Source organism: Cygnus olor, chromosome 6 (genome assembly GCF_009769625.2).
Source record: "Cygnus olor isolate bCygOlo1 chromosome 6, bCygOlo1.pri.v2, whole genome shotgun sequence".
NCBI lineage: Eukaryota > Metazoa > Chordata > Aves > Anseriformes > Anatidae > Cygnus > Cygnus olor.
The window spans coordinates 5,383,380-5,407,681 of NC_049174.1; the positions used below are offsets into that span (position 1 = coordinate 5,383,380).

Consider the following 24,302-nt stretch of genomic DNA (forward strand, 5'->3'; position numbering starts at 1 on the left):
TTCAGAGTTCAAAAGTACATCTCAACATTTGCTGAGGACATCTTGCATGCAAGATGTTCCATGCCAGAGCCTATTATTCAGTGTGGTGGTACCTCTCCATGCAGCTCAGACGGGGCCCTACTGCTACTCATGGGTGCTCTCCAATGTGTGCTGGAGAGCAGAGGTATTCAGCTCCCTCAGTTACCAGAACTCTGATTAAGAAATACCTTGCTAGTACTCAGTTACCTGAGAAACAAGTCATATTTTGTGCATGTCAGACCAAAGGTAAAATAAAGGTATTTAAAAACAAACATGCAGAACAACGAATGCAGTTGCAAAACCCCACTGTAGAGGAGACGTGAGGAAGCAGAATAAAGTGGTAGCTGAAGTTTTGCCTGAAAGATCTCTCTCCTTGCTCCCAGCCCTTCCTGTTCTTTCCTCACCAAGCAGCAGCGAGGGCTCCAGGTTCCATAAGAACATGACACTTTAGTCAGTGCCAATCACAAACAATTCACCTTTACAGAACCTCTACCAGAGAACAACCCCAAAGGTGAAAAGACAACTATTATTATTTTTTCTTGGTTTTGGGTTAGTGCATCACACTCTTGCTCTACCCTCAAGGACAACATGCCCAAGCAGGCACATCAAGTAGGCTCCTCAACACCCACATACGCAACTTACACGAGTTTATTTCTCATCTGCCCTGGTGCTGAAATGCAATACTTCCATCAGCTTTTTGTTTTAATAGCACTATTGACCTAGTTTTATTAGTTTTGTGAGTTAAAACAGCTCAGCATAGGTACAGATGACCACAGGAGCTGAAAAAGGTAGTTGCAGCAACAAGAAATTAAATCCCTTAATGCTATTTTACCATCACAGATTATGACTCTTACTTTGATAAAGAATGCTGTCTTTAATCACAACTTCCCTTTCTGAAGTCTTCTAGGTGTCTAGACAGATTTCATCTTTATGCCAAAACTTACTCTATATGCCATTTTTAATTAGCATGTTCTCATTTCAAATCAGTATTCTTTGGTTGTTCCTAATTAATATAATCATTTTATTTCTCAAATGTGTAAACAAAAATTCTTTAGAGTTGGTATCCCTTTCTCTACTTCCAATTATTAACAGCTTTTTACGTCGGTAAGGAGTAAGACTCTCTTACTTCTTCACTCACATATTTCAAGATGAAAGTGTGATGGAAAACGTAAGGTGCAAGGTACATGAGTACACTAACACACACGCACCTAACACAGGACATCGAAGTGGAGTAAGTGTATGCAGCTCATTACTCTTGACTAAAATTAGACATGAAGGGATGACAAAAGAGGTTTACAATATCTAATCCCCAGCCTCCCACGCATACTTAAAGAACTTTTTGATAACCCTCTGGTAACTCTTACCTCCCCCCTTCATTTCACTTTGTGAATTGTTTTTGTTGACTAAATGAACATTTTTTCCAGTTTTTATGTCAAAGGATTTTGAGAACTATACCCTAGAAAACAAAGCATTCATGTTTTCAGTTCTGTTTTGCTGTCCTTTAAAAAGGCACAGAAATTCCACACTTTAAGTTTGACACCTTACAAAATATATGTGCCTTGAATACGTAGTCTGCATGAAATCAAACATCAGTTACATTATGGATGTGTTCAACAGGAATGCTAATAAATTTTACCAAGGCTTTTGGAACTAATTAAAGGGGGCATGTCCCATTGAACAATTCAAGCTGGCCAATCAAACAAGCAACACAGACCCCCTAACAGAATTCACGACAGCTTACCACCACCACCCATACATTAGTGCAGCCAATGCTTCACAACAAAATACCATGCACCCAGAACTATAAAAAAAATTTGGCCTACTTACCACTTTTCATATCAAATGTCCATGCAGGTACAGCATCTCCTGATTTTACAGTATTTGTAGGCAGAGGAAGTGTAATCTGAATAGGACCATTTACTTTCAGCTCTTTCCCAGCCAAAAGAACATTTACACATATTGCAGCAAGAGGAGTCAATTCAATGCTTTTGAAACCTGAATTTGAGAAATATCTTGTCTGTAATTCTCTATTCACAGTGTACTTTTTAAAAAAATATTTACAATTAAGAAACTATCCTCATAGTGAGAGGCAAGCACTCATCTGCACCGAGCTACACATTTCTATGTCACTAACTTGGTCAAACAAAATGAATATTTCTAGCATTTTAGATCTTGTACTTCAAGTGAAACACACTCATTTCTCTACCAAATCTGATAGAAAGGAACATACTTCTGACACAGAGATTCAGCACTGACTGCAGAACCAATGATTAGGCAAAACTTGGCTTGGGGTTGAAGAAAGAAAGGTTTATCATGTACTTTGATTTCAAAGTAGCTAGTCAATATGAAAATATATGATGAAAGACTATTTTTTTCATCATTGCAATATATGCAACATTGAATCCAACTGAAGATATATTGCAAACATATAATTGCTACATTTCTCCTCTTAATCAAACAGTCCTCTTAATAAACTTTCCTGTAAGGATTAATTTTAACTGCCAAATTAGAAAGTTAACTGAATAGTTAATCTTGAAGCTTGTCAAAGCACTCAAAGCCAACTGCATATACAAAGCTTACAGTGCAGCTTTTAAGTTTTTCCTTTGTTTTCCTTGCATTTGCAATTATTTCAGAGTCCACAATATGACAAGATATTGAAAAAAAAAAAAAGAAACTGAATCAGTAAGTACTAGAATACCATTAAATTTGTGCAAGCTGTTAGAAGCTGCTTGTGAGAAAACTCCTGGCACATCAGATATCAATTAGCTTCCACCTGCCCTAAAAGGAAGCCTATTCCTTTAGGAGCATATGAATAATTTAAAACACATGCTAGACAGACTGAAAGAAAAACCAATGAGGAGAAACACTGCTTATTCTCTTACGCTTTAAATTTAAAGAGGTGAAATATAGATGAGAACGGTTTTAAAATAGTCAAGTTGATATTGAGTATATGTGATGATTGTAATTCAATGAAAATTGAAGAAGAGTTGGTTGAAATAAACCCACTAGTAGCTTCCTCATGCAGTGCAATTAAATTAAGAGCCTCATGGCTTCAGGCCCACTGGGAATAGAAAGAAAAGAACAAAAGAGACATGGAATTGTATACCATACAATCTGCCAGAGATTACTGTATTTATGTAAATAAGAAATAGCTGCTAATAGAATGACGAATGCTGAAAGATCCAACTGCATCTCAGAGGAGTTACAACAACTAATGAAATCACTTACTGCTTCTCCTGTGAAACAGAATCACAGAAAGCATTACAACAACTGTGCTCTATATACATACAGACTATTTGGTCTCAAACAGGTTTACACAGATTAACTGTCTATGAGCCAAAATATAGCTTCCATGCCATCTATATGCTAGGAGTAAAGCTCCAACAGCAAAGCAACAGAATTCTAGTCAAAATGCAGAAAAGCATTGCTCAAGTCAGCTGCTGCAGTTCGACTGACTTCTTTAGGTTCCCTGAATTCACACACTGGCCATAACCGTATTTTAATGTGTTTATTAGACTAGTGATACAGTCTCATGAAATCCTAAACTTCTTGAAATGAAAGTAATACAGAAGCCTAATTATTGTGCATTAGAACTCCACAGCTGTACTTCAGCACTACATAGAACTACGGATACGTAAATATATATATAAAGCAGAATGAAGGAGTATTTCTGTGTTGTCACATATTATACTCTCATACTACATGGAACAAGTTAAAGGGTGACAAGACTTCTCAGATGCATTATATTTAAAAAAATGTATTTAAGAATTTAAATAACATATTTACTATACCTGATCTATTTAGAAGTATTCCTGTTGTATAGAGAAAACTGTCCACTTTCAAAAACTGCTCTGGCACTGTCAGATAAGCTGTAACATTTGTAACATGGTGATTTGTTGGAAGCCTTATTAAAGATTTTTGAAACTGAACACTTGGTTGAGATTTGGCATCTGCAAAAGAGTAATATTTTGTCTTAACAATGGTAAAAAACACAACCACTGTTTTTATTACTGCCTAGAAATCCAATCAGCACAGCAATCTGTTTTCACTCACTTTCTCCAAGGTCATGTATTTCTAGTCCAGCATCTGTCACAAACATACAGTTAAACAAGTGACTGAAATTTTGACCCTGAGTAGATAAGCAATATCTATCTCTTCTTGTGGAAAATAGTGCTCAAGTAGCCACTGCCTAATGGACTTCTATTTCCATAGAAGATCAACAAATGTTGACAAATAACCCTTTACAGAGAACATGAAGATGCTAATTTTGTTTTGTATGTGTACAGATTGTTATCACACAAGGTAGACATTTTTTTGGTCCATACACAATTAACTTACCAGACAATTTTCCAGTAATTAGAACAGTATCTTCAAACAGCCATATATTTGCTTGACTTTGTGGGAATAATGAAAGTGTCACAGACGAGTATACTGTGGAAAGTGATAATATCTGTTACACTGTGCAACTGAAAAAAAAGATCCCATAAGCTCTCTGATTCTGAAAGAATAGGGAATAGAGCAGTTAAAAAAAAAGAGTACATGAAGACTGGATAAATGAATGAGTTCTGTTGTCCAGAGCAGAAATTTTGTTGGTTAGACCAGATGGCATATGCTGTATGTTTGCTAGTGTTGTGCATTTTCTATGGTATATGAGTGGCTAGAGTTATTAAGAGTCCACCTCTTTTTTTGTTGTTGTTATTTTCTTAACCTTTTTTAAGAGACTTAAAAAAAGGAAAACTTGTGAGGAAATGCTGCTGAAAAGAAGCTCTAAGGACTCAAAGCACTGACACTCCAGGAATCACTGGAGAAAAGTGATTTTTGTCAGAAACAAAATAAACTCAGCAAAGGGCTGATGATATAAGTAAACAATTGCTCAGAACATGCCTGCAAAGTTGCAATATAACCTACTTAGTTAACAAGGGCTACTTTCAGTTTTACAACAGTATGAATTATTGACAAATCTATCAGGTCATTCACCCTTACATCTGTATTGACAGGCATCACCTCCCTTGACCGGCTTCAGTCATTTTCAGTTGACACTAAGTACACAGACTGCTAAGAGAAAGAAATTTAATTACCAATAGACACAGTTTAATAATAGGACTATAAGAGGCTTACATACTTGGCATTCTCCCAGTCTTCCAAGGCAAAGGTGTTAACATGTAGCCATCCTTGTATGATACGATAGTTAAACTTAATCCTAATTTGTAGGGAACTTTTATTAATACTGCTCCATTGTTTCCAGTAAGAGTAGAATTCGTCTTCGTGTAGTTAACAAACACTTCCACAACTGCTTGTCCCAGGTACTGGTGACTGATGATGTCATTTACTTGAACCTTTAGCATAAACACAGATCCTATTAAAAAAAAGGAAAAAAGGAGGTCATGATATATCGTAACTAAGTTCTCATTTCATTACTTATTGCAGATCACCGAAATTACTGGTTTTCAAACTTTGTCACGATCTGGTAATAAAACTTAATAAAACCGGGAAGCACAAAACACCTAGCTAATGCATTCTAATGCTGCAAATGTTAGACTGTTGGTTACTTTACCCTTGATTGATTAAGTTAAGCTTTTCTTTGCAGAAGTGTGGTGAAAACGTACTTCATCTGGCCTCTTAGTAGCTCTTGTATTATGTGTGCAGATCTCTGTCAAAAAAAGGACTACCTTTGTTAAATTATTTTCTTTGATGGATATGCCGTAACCCCCCATATAACTAAACTAGAAATGAAAGTCTTTTCCTTTGTCCAACAGCTGTTTAGCCCTTAGCCTGAGACAGAGTACTAAGGAAGTCCAGTTACGGTAGCTGTTGCTATTAGAGAAATTGTTCCTTAACTCATGATAATTACCCAGCAGCTGCCTAGTTCTGGCCCAGGAGTGGTTATGTTAGGTGCTAGCGAACCGCTGCTCTTGCCATTTCCGCAGCCGGCTGGCGGATGCAGTGCCAGGCCCTGGATTATGGTGCAGCTTGGGAAAACACCACGCGCAGAGATGTCAAAGTGATGTGCGAGCATAGCACAGCAGATCCCATTTAGAAGGAAGAGTGAGGAACTGACAGAGCAGAATTGGTGAGCCTGTGGTTGTTGTGTAGAAAATGAAGAAAGAGGCAGATGCCCAGCCTATCTCCGAGCAGCCGGTACCCCTCCCGTCCCCCAGCCAGCCACCCCACATTAATTGTCCAGCACGGTACGGAATACCCCTTTGGCCAGTTGGGGTTAGCTGTCTTGCTTCTGTCCCCTCCCAGCTCCTGATGCGCCCCCAGCCTCCTCGCTGGCAGGGCAGTGTGAGAAGCTGAAAAGCCCTTGACTCAGTGTAAGCACTGCTCTGCAACAATCAAAACAAGTAGGAGACATTTCTTCTCAGAAAGAGCAGTCAGGCATTGGAATGGGTTGCCCAGGGAAGTGGTGGCGTCACTGTCCCTGGGGGTGTTCAAGGGAAGGTTGGACCTGGTGCGTGGGGACATGGTTTTGAGGGTGACATTGGTAGCAGGGTGATGGTTGGACCAGACGATCTTGAAGGTCTTTTCTGACCTTAATGATTGTGTTACACTGATGAGAGGCTAGAGCCTGAGCTGGAAAACGTCATGTGGAACATGTGGAACAAGGTAGATAGCTGTGCCAGGGGGAACAATGGCAAGGCCAGGGGAGAAGGCAATGGCCCGACTGAAGTGCATCTACACTAATGCACGCAGCATGGGTAACAAACAAGAGGAACTGGAAGCCATCGTGCAGCAGGCAGGCTATGATTTGGTTGCCATCACGGAAACGTGGTGGGACCACTCTCATGACTGGAGTGCTGCTATGTCTGGCTATAGGCTCTTCAGAAGGGACAGGCAGCACAGAAGGGGTGGTGGTGTGGCTCTCTATATTAGAGAGTGTTTTGATGTTGTGGAACTCCAGGCTGGGACTGATAAGGTCGAGTCTCCGTGGGTTAGGATCAGCGGGAAGGCCAACAAGGCAAGCATCCTGGTGGGGGTCTGTTATAGACTGCCGAACCAGGATGAGGAGACGGATGAGGAGTTCTACAGGCAGCTGGCAGAAGTTGCGAAATCGTCAGCGCTTGTTCTCGTGGGGGACTTCAACTTCCCAGACATACCCTGGAAACACAACACAGCCCAAAGAAAGCAGTCTAGGAGGTTTCTGGAGAGTGTGGAAGATAGCTTCCTGACGCAGCTGGTTAGAGAGCCTACCAGGGGAGGTGCCCCGCTAGACCTTCTGTTCACAAACAGTGACGGACTGGTGGGAGATGTGGTGGTCGGGAGCTGTCTTGGGCACAGTGACCACGAAATGGTAGAGTTCTCTATTCTTGGCGAAGCCAGGAAGGGGACCAGTAAAACCACTGTCTTGGACTTCCGGAAGACTGACTTTGAGCTGTTCAGGACACTGGTTGGCAGAGTCCCTTGGGAGGTGGTTCTGAAGGGCAGAGGAGTCCAGGAAGGCTGGGCACTCTTCAAGAAGGAAATGTTAATGGCTCAGGAGCTGTCTGTTCCCACGTGCCCAAAGACGAGCCGGCGCGAAAGAAGACCGGCCTGGCTGAACAGAGAGTTGTGGTTCGAGCTTAGGAGAAAAAAGAGGGTTTATAATCTTTGGAAAAGAGGGCGGGCCACTCACGAGGACTATAAGGCGTTGCAAGGCTGTGCAGGGACAAAATTAGAAGGGCCAAAGCTCATCTGGAGATCAATCTGGCTACTGCTGTTAAAGATAACAAAAAGTGTTTTTACAAATACATCAACACAAAAAGGAGGACTAAGGAGAATCTCCATCCTTTACTGGATGCAGGGGGAAACTTAAGTTACAAGGGATGAGGAAAAAGCTGAGGTGCTTAATGCCTTCTTTGCCTCAGTCTTTAGCGGCAAAACCAGTTGTTCTCTGGATACCCGGTACCCTGAGCTGGTGGAAGGGGATGGGGAGCAGGATGTGGCCCTCACTATCCATGAGGAAATGGTTGGCGACCTGCTACAGCACTTGGATGTACGCAAGTCGATGGGGCCGGATGGGATCCACCCAAGGGTACTGAGAGAACTGGTGGAGGAGCTGGCCAAGCCGCTCTTTATCATTTATCGGCAGTCCTGGCTATCAGGGGAGGTCCCAGTTGACTGGCGGCTAGCAAATGTGATGCTCTCTGACCCAAGAAGGGCCGGAGGGTAGACCCGGGAAACTATAGGCCTGTTAGTTTGATGTCAGTGCCAGGGAAGCTCATGGAGCAGATTATATTGAGTGTCATCACGCGGCACTTGCAGGGCAACCAGGCGATCAGGCCCAGTCAGCATGGGTTTATGAAGGGCAGGTCCTGCTTGACTAACCTGATCTCCTTCTATGACAAAGTAACACGCTTAGTGGATGAGGGGAAGGCTGTGGATGTGGTCTACCTTTACTTCAGTAAGACTTTTGACACCGTTTCCCACAACATTTTCCTCAAAAAACTGGCTGCTCGTGGCTTGGACTGGCGTACACTTCGTTGGGTTAAAAACTGGCTGGATGGCCGGGCCCAAAGAGTTGTCGTGAATGGAGTCAAATCCACTTGGAGGCCGGTCACTAGTGGAGTCCCCCAGGGCTCAGTGCTGGGGCCGGTCCTCTTTAATATCTTTATCGATGACCTGGATGAGGGGATCGAGTGCACCCTCAGTAAGTTTGCAGACGACACCAAGTTAGGTGCGTGTGTCGATCTGCTCGAGGGAAGGAAGGCTCTGCAGGAAGATCTGGATAGGCTGGACCGATGGGCTGAGGTCAACTGTATGAAGTTCAACAAGGCCAAGTGCCGGGTCCTGCACCTGGGGAGTAACAACCCCAAGCAGCGCTACAGGCTGGGAGATGAGTGGTTGGAAAGCTGCCTGGCAGAGAAGGACCTGGGAGTACTGGTTGATAGTCAACTGAATATGAGCCAGCAGTGTGCTCAGGTGGCCAAGAAGGCCAACAGCATCCTGGCTTGTATAAGAAGCAGCGTGGCCAGCAGGTCTTGGGAAGTGATTGTCCCCCTGTACTCGGCTCTGGTGAGGCCGCACCTCGAGTACTGTGTTCAGTTTTGGGACCCTCGCTACAAGAAGGACGTCGAGGTGCTCGAGAGGGTCCAGAGAAGGGCAACGAGGCTGGTGAGGGGTCTGGAGAACAAGTCTTATGAGGAGCGGCTGAGGGAGCTGGGATTGTTCAGCCTGGAGAAGAGGAGGCTCAGGGGCGACCTTATCGCTCTCTACAGGTACCTTAAAGGAGGCTGTAGCGAGATGGGGTTTGGTCTATTCTCCCACGTGCCTGGTGACAGAAGAAGGGGGAATGGGTTAAAGTTGTGCCAGGGGAGGTTTAGGTTGGATATTAGGAAGAACTTCTTTACTGAAAGGGTTGTTAGGCATTGGAATGGGCTGCCCAGGGAAGTGGTTGAGTCACCATCCCTGGAGGTCTTTAAAAGATGTTTAGATGTAGCACTTAGTGATATGGTTTAGTGGAGGACTTGCTAGTGTTAGGTCAGAGGTTGGACTAGATGATCTTGGAGGTCTCTTCCAACCTAGGTGATTCTGTGATAATTTTTTAAACAAATCCTTGAGTTCATGCCTTAGCTGTTCATGCAATGAATGGTCAATCTGTCTCACTGTAGGGTAAATTCTGGCCAAAGGGAGTTGTACTGATATGACCTTACCACAGAGAAGGAAGCAAAAAACCTCGAGATAGGGCATAAAGATGCCAGAGTATACTCAAGTTAACAAATACATTACCTGACCATTTAATAACAATAAAATAAGTAAAACCTCCCTAAATTAAGAAGTAATTCTTCCCATTCTGATTTAAATTTTAAAAAATGTAGATGTGACAATATGAGATTCAACATGCCTTCAACATGCCCTGTGATATCACTCTGACACTGCAGCTGGGCTTGTTATCCAAGTGTAAACCTCAGGTCGGGTCTCACCTTTAGGGATGTACCCCTGATTTTTTTTTAGAAAACACAGAACCGAAAATTTACAGACTGTGGAATAACATATTTCTTTCTACACGTGTAAAATGATCATAAATAACCAAATGCATTCATACACTACAACCGTGTTTTAATCCATCTCCCACTAGATTTACCCTTCTGGTCTTGTTTTTGCCTTTCTGTACTGCAGCTTCTAGATAGCACTTGTCTCTTGCTAATTAGTCGGTCTGACATTCCTTCAGGATACCTAGTGTCTTGCAGAGATGATAATTACAGCAACAGAGCAGTATGCTGAAAATATTAAGTCCACTTGGATGATGTTCTTTAGATATACTGAATTACAGTCAATTTCTCTCCCACCTAGATAGCAACTAAACTATTAGGGAAGCTTTTTCACAAACAGCAGGTGCATTAAAGCAAACCAAACAAAGAAACAATTCTACCTTACTTCCAGAGTGAAATAAAGTTCTCAGCATAAATCAAAATATTTACAGACCCCTATTAAAATAGGTTATGCCACAAAATATCATCGATTTCCCAACATTTTGATTACAGGCTTACTGCTATTCAGTACCGCTGTGCTGCTACTACACAAATATTTTCATGAGCATTAATTACGAATATGCATTTCTATTTAGGTCAAATGCCAAGCTATGTTTGCTTGAAATCTCTGTCTAAAAACACAGTTCAGTTTCACTATGCTGCCTCCCTAATCATCAGGATTGACACCACATCAAAAATTACTACCACTGACTTTGATTTACATCAGAAGACCTTGAAAAGCTGGCTGTACTCTTATCAAAATAGTATGCATGTACAGAACACATCCAAGTGAGGCCTCTTTGAAATGAGTACTTGCTTGTATCTATTGTATGCATGGAGCATGCCATATATTCAAACAAAGATGACCTGCACACAGAAGCTACCTTAGCCTCAGTTCATTACTATTTATAACATGTAGCAACACTGGGAACAGCTCTGGCAGCCTGATCCTCTGCAACATTATAAACTACATCTTCCAGTGCAAATTAGTATCTGCTTGCAAAGAAAGAAAACAAATGTACTCAAGCATATTTGACAGAATTAAACAAAAATTAGAATTTTTCTAAATCTTTTTTTAGTCTTTTTTTTTCTTATTCAGTGTTTCAGAAAGAAAATTGTTCTTAATCTGTTGTTGATAAGGGATTTTTAAATCATCTAATGATTAGAAACATCATCATGTAAGCAAATTATGATTACTCAACAGATTTTTCAAGCAGTAGTCTATTTACAGAGGTACTAGCAAGATTTCAGGGGTCTCCGAGACTTGGAAGACAGTTCATTTGCCCTTGTTAATGACTGTTGAAAAGGCCACTAAGTAGGGAAAACAGGCTGTGTACAATGTCCTCATCTTGTTGCCAGGGGCCTTTTGTTAAATGGTATTTTAAAAGAAAAATCAGTAGCATATAATTCAACCTCATACCAGTAGGAATGAATTTTGTTTGCCTGGAATAAACTGGTATTTTTAACAGCTTGATTCAAGTCAGGAAAGAAAGATCCTAGAATTAACAGCTGAACTAAGCCACAAAAAAGAAAGCCTAGAACACACTCAAAATTCTGACACTGTCTTTTAATCATTTCACTCAATGCTTATTTTTCCATTTCCTGCTAATAACATAAAAAAATAATAAATGAAAACAGGGGTGTGGGGGAGTCATTACATTCCTTCTGCAGCCGTTAGCACGTGCAAAAATGGTTTAATGCAAGAACATTTCTTTTTCCTCATCTCTTCTGGTGCACCCAAAATAAAAATCCATTTTTCTAGAAGCTTGTGGTTGAAAATAATGGAATGCAGAATTCTTTGGTACCAACAACAGTTTTCCTCCTCCCTCAGCCACCTTTCCCTGTTGTTCTGATGGAGCTGGTTGCACCAGAGCATCCTCCAGCAGGCCAGCTCTAACAGCCTAGCACAAAACAAGCAATCCTATGGTGCTGAGAGCTCAGACTGCGTGCACTGGTGGTGTGACATCCCCAACTGAGGTCCACCGTTCCCAACCTGACATCCCTTGACCAACTCCCTTCTCCAGTCAGCTCCCTCAAATGCCTTGCACGCATTTAGTGTGCAAATTTATCAGACGCATTTAATGCCACTGAGTTACTAATGATGCTATTTTAACACTGATGATCTCAGTTCCAAAGAAAATTCTGGTTTTGCATTGGTTCCTCCCCTCTGTAAAAGATGTTCATGTACACAGCCTTGAGGGTACTTTTGAGTCTCAAATAAATCCTACCACAGTCCCCATTATATATATTTTTAATCTGATAGAACATACTGAACCAAGTATTACAGACAAAAAAAGGAACTGCTGCTTAACTGTTTCACAAAACCAAAGTTCATAAATTAAATGATTTCCAAAACTCCTGCTGTTTTCTGGTCACTACCACTTGCCACACAAAAGTGGGTCAGCTATATCTCTGTATTAAACAGATTTGACAGAACCCCTACAGTTAGAAAAAAGAGCTTAGTCTGAGCTAATTTGGTTTGTGCTGCCTCCAAGGAATAGAGATTTGTCTCTTGGCAAGAGCACTGGAAGTGCCAGCTTACAAGACGTTTAAATGTTTGCTAAGTGTTCACACAAACGTAGCTGTTACTTATATAAAAGGAAACAATGCCTTCTACCACATCGAGCGTGTTTCTGAAATGCCCCAGCCAATAAAATAACATCTCACTTCCAGCAACATCATCCAGTGCCTGGAATTTGGCTTCCCATCTCTGTCCTAATTCCGAAATTGTATCACAGCACTGAGCCAAGGAGCTGCTTGGAAATGAAAGCTGGGTAGAAAATAAAACAGTGCAAAAAAAATCTGTCTTAATAATATTCCTGATGTACCATGTTGTTAACTCCTTACCTGCAGATGTTATCTGGTCACTGGATTTATCCGTGGGGCTCTGCCATCCCAGTGCAGCCCCAGCCCTGCCGCCTTGGGCACAGAGTTAGTGGTGACCACAGTCAGAGACGTGACACAGCTGCTCCTCCACCCCTATATATTTTGAGACCCAGACAAATTCCCTCTTCCTATTTACCACCAATTTCCTATAGGGAGAGAGCTTCCTAACCTCATGGGAGGCCATTGCCCTTCTTGTGCAACTACCCTCCAATTAAGCTATTATCTTACGGGTTGTAAGAAACAGGAATGGCAGGTAAATTATTCATTAGGTCCTTTCTTAGGAGGAGACTTTTCTTTGCCTAGAGAATGTTTGAACTAATGCCAACAAGTCCCCCAAAGGAATACACTTGAATGTGTGTTATGGAAACTACCTACAGTCTCATGCTCTCAGCTAACCAGAGACGTAAAGTGTGTGACGTGCAATTTGCTTGGCCTTAACTTCCTCAATAGTCTTTTTTTACCTCTTATATTTGCATCCCCCCATACTTTTTGGCTTAAGATAATTAGGGATATGAAAGGTGCACTGATCTGTAAAGATGCTATCACATGTCCTAAGAACATCAGCCTTCGCTATCTATTGTAACACTTGATGTGCAGCACCACTGAAAAGACTCAATGAAATAATGTACACAGTCAACACTCATCTCTGGCTTTAGTGAAAAGGCTATATAAAAACATCCTTTCTGCCCCAAAGACAACTGACACTACTTAAAGTTTCCTTAAAAACACAATAACAACAGTGGCAATCTACAAAGGCACAGCTATAGACAGTAGAGGCCTGTTATACCCTTCAAGCTCATTACAAACCCACGTAGATGAAGGTGAGCTGTGGCAGCAGGTACCTGACCAACATGGTGCTGGAGCGAGCCCTCCCCACGGCAGCATGCCATCAGGCTGGGGGGAGCTTCTGTTCTTCAGTGCAGCACAACATGCCAACGGAGCACGGGTTTCACTGCCCCGTGTAGGGCGTTACGACGCCCTAACGGGTGAGCCCTAAACTATAGCCATAAAATAGCTGGCAGGTTCTGACCGCTACTGCCAGATAGTAGGATAAGCTCTCTGGCCAGTCTTCAGTTATGCTTCATAGCTATCAAGTAACCTACAAGGGTGATAAATAGCCTCTACATCCTAAATAGTCTTGGTTTGCTGTCAGCATACTTTTGCGCTTCCTTACTCCTAAGCCATCATCTATAGACCCTATACACAGATGGGCATGTATGTGTATAAGTCATTGTTAACTCTATGCAAGTAATTTTACACATCCCCAGTTGGTAACATAATATTTAACTAAGTAACTAATTCTGTGATTCTTTACAAAATATGTTTACGTGCTATTTATGTGCTGCTCCTCTAATTTAAAATATTAGCATAAAACAGAAGAGAAATGGGGAGTTGCGGTTGTTCAGCCTGGAGAAGAGAAGGCTCCAGGGAGACACCACAGCAACCTTCCAGTACCTAGAGGGAGCCTACAGGAAAACTGGGAAGGGACTCTGTCAGGGAGTATAGTGATAGGACAAGGGGCGATAATGGTTTCACTTCCCCAGATTTAGATGCTAACAACATACACACATAGGACGGCAAATATAATCTTCCTACCTGGCTTGACAACCAGCTGACCCCGTGGGGTTCGGGCACTCGGTACCAGACCAGAGGCTGTACCTGATCCCTGTTGGATTGCTCGCAAATGGCCACGGAGCAGCCAGGCAAGGAAGCTGCATGTGTAAGGCCAGAGCTGGCTTATCACAGCATCAAGTCACCCGTGTTTCATGTGATCCTTAAGCAAAACAGCAGCACAATTACTCGAATTGTAAAGCAAGTGCCGGCCGCTTCTTGAGATAGGCTTTGGAAAAAGCAGCTATTGGCGTTTCACTGCCATGCACCCATGCTGCTTAACAGCGTTCCACTGCAGAGACATACAGACAACTGCTCCCAGGTGATGCAGAGACATCATTAAAAATAAATAAAGTAAATTGGTGCCCTGAACTAATCAACATCTGCTCCATTTGAACATGAGCAGGCAATTCCATGCAGGTAGCACCACATAACGTACACTGTACAGTTCCATAGCTTAGCACTCCCTTAAGAAAATATTTTAATACAAAACTGAACAGGAAGATTTATATTGAAAAGAGCATCTTTGGCAAAAAAAAAAAAACGTATGCAGCGGTGCAGAAAACATGACTGATTTCCAAGGACAAAGCAGCAAAACAGGGGCTGGGAAAGTAGGACACCACAGTATTCACATTGCCCTATTTCTGGTCAACCAATTTCCACAGAAGCCATCAACAAAATCCCAATTATGAAGGAGCCAGGCCAGATCCTGAGGGGAACAGCAGTGCCTTTTACACAAAGAAAGGCATTTACATTCATTTTTACAGCAGATGGTTTAACCCATTCTAGTCAAACCTAGATGTTTTCAGCAAACATTAAATATTTAAGAGAGACTTCGAGAGAGAAACTAGAAAATATTAAATAGACTATTACTTAAGTGGGGATTTGAAACCCTTAGACTACTTGGGTGAGCTTTTGCTAGTTAAGAAGTAAAACATTCTGACTAAGGGTTTTTTCAAACATTCTCGTACATTTCCTTCAAATAATGCTTTTATTTCAGGTACAGAGAAATCCCCTGACTTCTACAAGACATGCTGTTATAGGCACATGCAGACCCCTGTGCCTGAGCCCTTAAACATCTGCAAACCAGTAAGAAAAAAATGGAAGTTATTTACTGCAAGTTCATTCATGTCCACACACGCATTATCTCAGTGTATACTACAGCATTTACAATGCACTTCTTTCCACCTTACTAGAACAAACCAAAAATACTTCAGAAAACATTTGACTCGCTATCCTGACTAGTCAATTCCACATGAAGCCCAGGTTGCACCTCCTAAAACTACTAGATAGGTTTGCTTTTAAGAGCTGTACAAACTGGCAGTGTAGGAGAGCTATAAATTCAACTGTAATCGCAAACAAATCATCTAATCCTTGTCAACCATTCACTATTCCTATTTCTCCCTGCCTTCCATACCACCCTTTTCTCTGAGAACCTTGGCTCAGCCTCCTTCATCCCATCTTGGGATAATCTCTGGGATGACTCCCCATAATATTTTAGTCTGTGAGAACAATGACTATAAAAAAAAAGATCATTACTTTTCTTAACGTGAGTTTTTGCCTGTTTCATCAGCTTAAAAAAAAAAAGTGACAAACATATTGCATAAAATCAGACGCACTGAATCAGGACTGCCAGGATGCATACTTCAAATGGAGACTACAAATCTCGCAGACTGAAAAATATCGCATCACCCAGGGCAAATTAGCCCATGATCCACAGCAAGCTTCAAGGCACAAATAAATTAGTAGGTCAAGGAATAATTAGTCATCTAGTTCAAAACTGACCATCTATTGAAATAGTGAAAAAACTGTTATATACCTTACAGGTAAGAATAAGGCCTACTGCCCTTCTAAAGGGCATTTTACTAACAAAGAATAAAAAGAAACAATCACACCGCTTAAGGAACAGGCTGTTTTCCTCAGCCGTTCCTTCTTTTTTTCCAGCAGATACATTTATAGACTTAGCACCATATCTTCACAGAAGAATTAGCATTGAATTTCGTCAATGCTTTTACAAAAAAGTTACTCAAAGAATTCACACCAACAACAATTTTGTTTCACTTAGAAACTGGATAATTATCTTCCTTTCAAACCAACACATTCCTGTTTTATATTTAGGACGTGCATGTGCATACATAAACACCAGTCCTGGGCAAACAAGATGAAAGGAGGCTTAGCTGCTGTTTGGGGGTAGGGGTGTACTTTGTGTGTGTTTGTTTTCTTAAAGCAGGAGGGCAAGAAAATTACATAGCTTTCCAAATGAAAATTTTGTCCTCAAATACCAGTTCAAATTCATGCCTCAGTAGTACTTTGCCACTCATTTCCTAAGTGCCTAACAGTCATTAGGTCAGCACAAATCAATGCTGATTTCCCTACAGCTTTTGGAACCGGTTCCTCCAAATTCAGAAGTAACTTAAAATAAAACGTAAATTTAATCAGGACTAAATAGGACCAGCATTCAAAGCTGGCAAACTTGAGTTATCACATTCTGATAGAGAATATACTTGCCTAGTGTGAGCTAATTCCTCAAAGAACTCGAAGAGTTTAGAACTTCCTAGTGATTTATCAAAACAGACATTACCTGACATTCCAGATGTCACTTGTGTGATGAACATGTACAGGTACAGATAGCAGCACGACTGTGAGCTCATATTTAAAAAAAAAAAAAAAAAAAAAAACTTACTTCTAACATGCAAGCTTTCAGCGCTTGTAGTAATTTTATTGGGGTTTTATATGTAGTGCAATGGTTTATATAATAGTCGATGACACATGTAATGTTTCTTACTTGATGCAATCCAGTATTTTATTGATTTGAGCATCCAAGAGGAGACACTGCAAAGAACCTGTTGGTAACTTGTAAACAAAAAAGTAGGGCGTAATAGTAAAATCTTAGAAATAATACCAAAATAAATCTTACCATAATACTTCGCAGCTGTGTTTCAAAAGGTTAACTATTTCAAAATCATGATCTGGACAGGCTTAGTGTTAGAAATCTGTTCTATTGCATACGTAAATTAGTAAAGTCACAGAATCAGTTTCAAGATCAGTTTAATATATGGACTTTTTTAATCATTAGAAAAAGAAAAACCTCACAGCAGCTGAGTAATACTACTCTAAGTAGCTACAATTCCAACCAACCTCTCAGACCAAATGCATAACAAAACTGCGTAAGCATGATATTCATTCCACTGTTGTTGACAAGAACCAAATATCGATGAAACCAAGGCCCTGGAAAAACTAGAAAATAAAACAGATCATTACAGGCTGCATCTTTTTTGATTACTACTGCATAATCAATAAACACCTTCCCAGAATGATCATGCTTGTGAAAACTAGGCAAGAATGTCATCAGGCTAATCCATAAAGCTGCTAAAAACTCACTCATTTATCCAGTGGGAATATATCCCCAAACACTTTCAAGTACACCCATTAAGATATACATAAAATGGAAGAAAAACGAGCATTTTGCTTGAAATATTTTTATGGGCTACATGAGCAAGAGCTTGGAAATTCAGACATAAAAGCAGCCACAAAATTTAAATGTGATTTTTTTCCTGTATTCATTAAACACTGTGCTGTACACAGAAGTCAATAAAAAAGCAGTTGTTTTACATGCGTATCATGCACTGCTGTAAGTTACTCATTTGGTAAGTAGCTGAATTTTATTTCCCCCTCCCCCAGTAGATGCCTTCTTCATTCAACTTCCACATAAGAATCCGAATGTTTCACCAGCCAAGACAACACATTTAAACTCACAGAATATAAGAAGCCAGAAATTTCATATGGAATTTGTTTCATACATTTTGCCATATCAGCATATTACCATAAAGAACAATAATTTCAATAAAACTCCAAATTGACACGTGCTAATGATGCTATGACAATTACAGTTACCATAGCAGCTTTGCACTTTGATGTGCTGCAGTTCTGTTGCATCAGCCAGCCACCCAGCCCTGTTCTCACAGCTGGGGGCTCACCTTCCTGGAGCAATGGAGATGGGCAACACAAGAAAATGCTGGGGTTTGCAGGGCTCCACTTAGGATTCCTTTCTTTATTATAAACAACTTATTCTGTAATCTTAAATAACTGAAGTAAGTGATTAATGTTACAATATCAAAATTAAATAAAACATACTTTAAATAAAGACAAATTTGCGAGTGGAAGAGATTTAAATGAACAAGCAAATGCTACTAGTAACTCCCCAAACGTTCAGATCAGAACACCTTTGCACATGTACTTCAGAAACTGGTCTAAGATTTTTCATTTCAGTTTACGTGGTTGCTAATAGTGAACCTGTAATGCTGTTCTTTCATTTTTAAAGGCTGCCCATGCCATTCTGCCTTGCATCAGAGTTGAGGGAACGAAAAAAAATGAGTATTGAAAATGTACACTTCATTACACAATATTGGGAAGAAGATACAGAAGGGAAACATCAAAATCTACATAATAACCTACTTTAAATACGCTAACTTGAATACCCACCGTACATTATACACAGTAAAAATAAAAATCTGCAAGTGCCTACTATGCAATATGAGAACGCTATGCATTTCCCACTCACAAAATTCAAAATCAGACCTCTGTTATATAAGCATAGAAAAATTATTCAGCATCATCTCCTTGATGAAATGACACCATGCCTCATGAAGAACATCTAAGGATTTGTCAATCCTACCTCTTCCTGATCTATGTACTTGGACAGAGGAAGAATATTCCAGTAATCCTGGCATGAATCATCTGATTTTAACCTGATGGGTCTGGGACCGGATTTGACTGGTGCAATTCTCAGTGGCAGTTAGTGAGAATTAGCTAGTAAAAAATCTCTCCAAGTTCAAGCATACCATTCATTTGGCAGAAAATGGAAAAAAATCACAGAAAAACAAAGCAGTGTCCTCTTCAGATATGTCATTTAATGCCCTAAAGGTTTTAACCTTAAGAGATATGCCTATACCCATAATGCAATGACATAACCTACAAGCTAATAATTCAAACATGAAGGCATTTTAGTCACCAGTTACCAAGGAAAACTGCTGATGCATTCAATTATGTTATTCAATAACATACTAGTTGCTATTTGTTGCTGAAAAGACTTTTCTTCCCCAATAGCTGCAAAATCTCATACCACTGCTTGAGGAAAAGATATTTTCTGTTACAAAAGATATTTAAGCTCTGTGTATCTTTTTCTTACAGGAAAACATCCCATAGCCCCTTGGTAGGAGCCCAGTGTGTAAAGACATATATGAAGAAAATGTAGAGTTGGCAGATGAACATTTCCTAATTGGCTGTAGTCCTGTACATGTGGGAGAGGAATTCATTAAGGCACTGGTTAGGAGCTCTGTACTGCAGCAACCAAACAAGAGCACCCAACAAGCCACTCTTTCATATACAAGTTTATAATAAAGCTGAGTTTCATACAGTGAATTATAAAAAATAAATATGATACTAACTTTTAGAAAAATGACTGCAGACCACAGTAAGTCAACTTGAAGATTCCTGATTATCAATTTCATAAAGTGAAATTACACAGATGTCATAAAAAAGATCTCAAAACAGAAACAGCTCCCATGTCAAATCATAAAGCAAAACAATTGAATCCAGTTCAGTTTAGCAGGATCCAGTTTAGCAACAGTTGTTAGAGATGCACATGCAGTTATCTGCCCAAAGCTGTGCCTGCAACACAAACACCAAGAGACAAACAAGTTCTCCCATCACAGCAAGTGGACAAATTCCAGTAGGGAGTAATCAGAAAACAACTTGGCACCATGGAAACCTTCCCAAGGTGACAGAAAGATTTTTATTGACACAGAGACTAAAAATGGGGCATTAAACACTGTTTTCTCCCCAAAAATACTCAGAGTGATCTAGCACCTGTGATATCGTGCCGGCTTTTGAAAGCTTGACAAATCTCCAACTGGACCAGGGAAATAAGAATCCACTTAGGTCTTTCTGCTACATGAAATATTGGGGAGGGGGGAAATAGAGACAGAATTGTACAGGGGTAGCTTTCCCACACTGTGCTTATAAAAAGGAGCTGGACAAGTGATTAACAGGCAAACAGACACGACAATCTTCTGCCCAATACTGCACAAAACCTGTGTGGCACTTCACAAGTATTTTGCTGGGTCTCTGATTCAGTCCACCTAATTACACAATTTTCTGCATGCCAGTGATCCGTAATCCAAAGAAATTCTCTCCTTCAGCCTGGTGAGAATATAAATTTTCTCCCCTGCTCTCACAAACAAGGGAATAAGCTCCGGTGATATTTATCACAGGGTATTATTTGTGTTATTAGCAGCTTCCATTGTTCCCTGCACATGCTTTACTGCTGTTCGGTATTTACCCAGCATAAAACTACTGATTTACCCTGTTCAGTCACTTAACGAAAAGCTTCAGAAAGATAAAAATATTTTCCAGAACAACATTAAAAAGCTTTTTGTAATTCCATTAATGTCCATAACAGTATGAGGGGGCAAGCATCTCCTTACTCATGTCAGCAAAGTGACTTATACTTTCAAATACCTTGGCAACATTGACTTTTTTTCCTAGTTTAGCTCACATTAGTGCAAGCAAATCATCACAGGCAAATTATCAACCAGCTTTGCTACCTCAGAAAAATAACTTAGATGGGAATGTTCTAATTATCTTCATTTGGGAACCTTGCCCATATCAGTCAATAATAACTAATAATTTATAAGTTTGGTGTCTTGCCAGATTTTATAACCAAAGAAATATTCATCAAGAGGCAGTAAGTCCATATTGCATGCTAGTAGTCATTTCAACAGCAAAAAAAACCAAGCCCCCAGTCTGAATCAAGCCTGCTTTAAGCAGGAGGTCAGACCACAGAGCTCCCGATAGCCCTGCCTGAACACTTCATGATTTCACATCCTCACGGTTACTTCTAAGGCACAGAAAACACTGAAAGGAAAAAACAAAACAAAACAACAACAAAAAAAAGTGGGCGGCCCACATTTCAGCTCCTACCCTAACACACTCTGTACGTCTGCCTGAGTGCCTCAGGAGTACAGCATCACCTGACAGTTCAGGGCTCAAAGCTTAACACAAATTCTACACTTAAGGAAATGGGATGAAAACAAAGTATACATTGTGTGAGCTTACTGTAACTTGCCATCAGTGAACACTGAAGGCTTTTCCTTTCAGAATCACCAGTGCCTCTGTTTGACTAATGACAAGGTTGATTGAACCTGCAAATAAAATATACTACAACACAAAACCCAAAAGCTACATGCACACTCCAGGGGGAAAACTCAATAGCTGCATGCAGGTTAAAAAACAAACAAACAAACAAAAACAGATGACAGAGAAGCAAAGGATTTGTTGACCACATGAAAATATTTAAGAGGAGGCAGATGAACTATTAATGACCATCTAGAAACTTAAAAAGCTAAATCCCATTCTTTCCTCCAAACTAGGCTGGGTGATAACGGGTCAGTGCTCCAGTTCATCTGGCTGTGACTCCGCTGTTTTCAGTCAGAGCACTCAGGCGAACACAGACCCATGGCTGCAGCACACGCTGATCCAACCATGCTCCACAGACCTTACAGCTCTTTTGGGGTGCAGTGGTCACATCAATAGTGCATTTCATCGAGAGCACGCTGGGGATGTGTTGAAGCATTTCTATGATTCCTCATCCTAATGCACACAGCCCAATATCTGCCCCACACTCGTACCCTATAACCACTGCACCAGATTCGATATAGAATAATCACCCCCCACCACAGCTACTAAGCCACTACTTGCGCATTAACCTGCTACAGCTGCCAGGAGCTCAGGTAAAGCCCACATCAAAACCATCCAAATCTATCAAAACAGGACAAGAAAAAAATCAGATGGCAGAGGGCCAATATTTCTTTTTTCCTTCTCCCACGCAGAGCCACAATTTATTTCCACGTAATCTGAATGAGAGGCCACTGCTTGCCTCTTCCATTGGCAGGATCACACCACCTTGGGTACTCGGCACTATCAAGGGTAGGTGCAGAATGCTGAAATGAGGAGGGTCACAGGGAAAAGCCCAGCAGCAAGATCTGACCCTGTAACCTGTCACCTTCTAATGTCTCATTTTCACACTGAAAAGGGTAAAAAATGTGCCCTGAAGTCTGACCATTTCTATCTTTTAGTCAGTAGAGGCTCTTCTCAAGCCCACCTGGTAAAGCTTAATCACAGCCTAGAGGGAAGAGAAAGGAGGACACAAAAGCGAGGGGGAAGGAATACGGATAACAAGGGAACCTGACAGGCTCAGTGTCTGCACTTGGCGTGCCTCAGGGGCTCGAGCAGCACAGACAGTAAGGAGCCGCGCTCCTGGCCCCGTCAGTCCTAGCAGTCAGCAGGATGGCTCCCAGGAGCCACGTCAGGCAAGAACACACCTGCATCACCATGGTCATGCCACCTGCATGTACAATAAATGGCAGAGCAGCCAGCATTTTGTTTACAAGAATGCCTCGTGCTTACACTCAAAGGACAGCAGAATCGTTTGGAAATCACCAGGTAAAGCAGCTGGCCCAACTGAGATGGGACGAGGAGGGTTTGTTGGTATCATCTGCAGATACAACTGCTGGCACAGTTCATGGCATATGGCAGTTTGTTGCTTTCAGACCTCATGTTTCCTCTAAAGCAATTACTGCTTGAAAAGCAAAGCACAAAGTGCAGTAACTCCTTCACAGCCTGCTAGATACAGCTTCTTGTAGACGTGTGGAAGGCGCTGTTTAGGAACAGCCATTAGGTGTTCTGAAATACAGCGGGCAAACTAGGGTGCGGTAGGAAGAGCTAGATTGGGTGATTTCATCCTAATGAACACAGAGGCATAATTCAGGAGTACACTAACCTCTGCAGGACAATGGAAACTGCTGATCAAGGCAGCTGGGTGCTCTTATGGTACAGGAGATTGCTAGGCCTCTGAATTAGGAATTAAACACAAAGTCAAGACTAACACAGAAGACTCATCTGTCCTCTCGCAGCATGCCTCGAATCCCCATTCATTACAGCAAGGTACAGTGAAAATAAAATTATGCAGCTTTCAGGATGACAAAGTAACCCACTTTTTTTTTTCCCTTTTTTTTTTTTTTTTTTTTAATATGCCAAACATTAGGTTTATTCTGAATAAGCTTTCCTCTCAGATCTTTGCCTCAGTCTTCAAACACTTCATCCACTCAGCTAGTTCACAGATAAATCATACTACGGGTCCCCAGTGACACAGATCGCAGTTGTATTCCAGATCCGTAAACAGCTTTTTTTCAGCATAACAGCAACTCCGTGAATGGTTTTTACACATCAACTGGTCTTTGACGTGTTGTGTGCCAACAGACTATGAGAAGTAATGAAGAACTTGAGCAAAACAAAGAAGTGCAATAACTACTACTGTGCAGTACGTAGCTTCCCACCATCACTGGTTGCTCTCGCTTCCTGCCGCTTCTGCCAGGTGTAACTGTGGGCCCCGTTTCTGTGAAATATAAATCACATTCCTGCCCTTGTTTCTCTTGACTCTCTATAACAAAAGCAACAATCAATCCAAGTTCCTTGAAATTGGGTTTTCTGAGCTACAGAACACAATGCTGTATAATACATTGCACGTTTCATTACCAGCTTGCAACAGAGGAGAGCTGCCTACCTGTTCAGAGCCCCTCAGTACCTTTCTGCTTACATCTCCTCACTTCCTGAAAGTTACAAAACTACTTATTTTTTCATTTGTGCTTGACCATGGAAAACCCCAACTCCTCTTTTTCTTATATTAGTAACTGAGTGAACTAAGCCATGGAATACATGGACAGAGAAGTGAAATTATCTTTTTTCATGACTCCTTTCTGTCTCAAATGGCAGATGCTTTAT

At 41.0% G+C, this 24,302-nt stretch overlaps 1 protein-coding gene across 1 annotated transcript in view; it reads right to left on the reverse strand.

The window, feature by feature from the left end:
- FAM171B (family with sequence similarity 171 member B) overlaps positions 1-24,302 on the reverse strand; it is a 38,452-nt gene that overhangs the window by 9,349 nt on the left and 4,801 nt on the right. Inside the window, exons 2-5 of the mRNA XM_040561783.1 lie at positions 5,141-5,374; positions 4,357-4,449; positions 3,810-3,968; positions 1,846-2,013 (exon numbers count right to left, since the gene is read on the reverse strand). Coding sequence (XP_040417717.1) covers positions 1,846-2,013; positions 3,810-3,968; positions 4,357-4,449; positions 5,141-5,374 — 654 coding nt within the window. The remainder of the gene's footprint in view (positions 1-1,845; positions 2,014-3,809; positions 3,969-4,356; positions 4,450-5,140; positions 5,375-24,302) is intronic.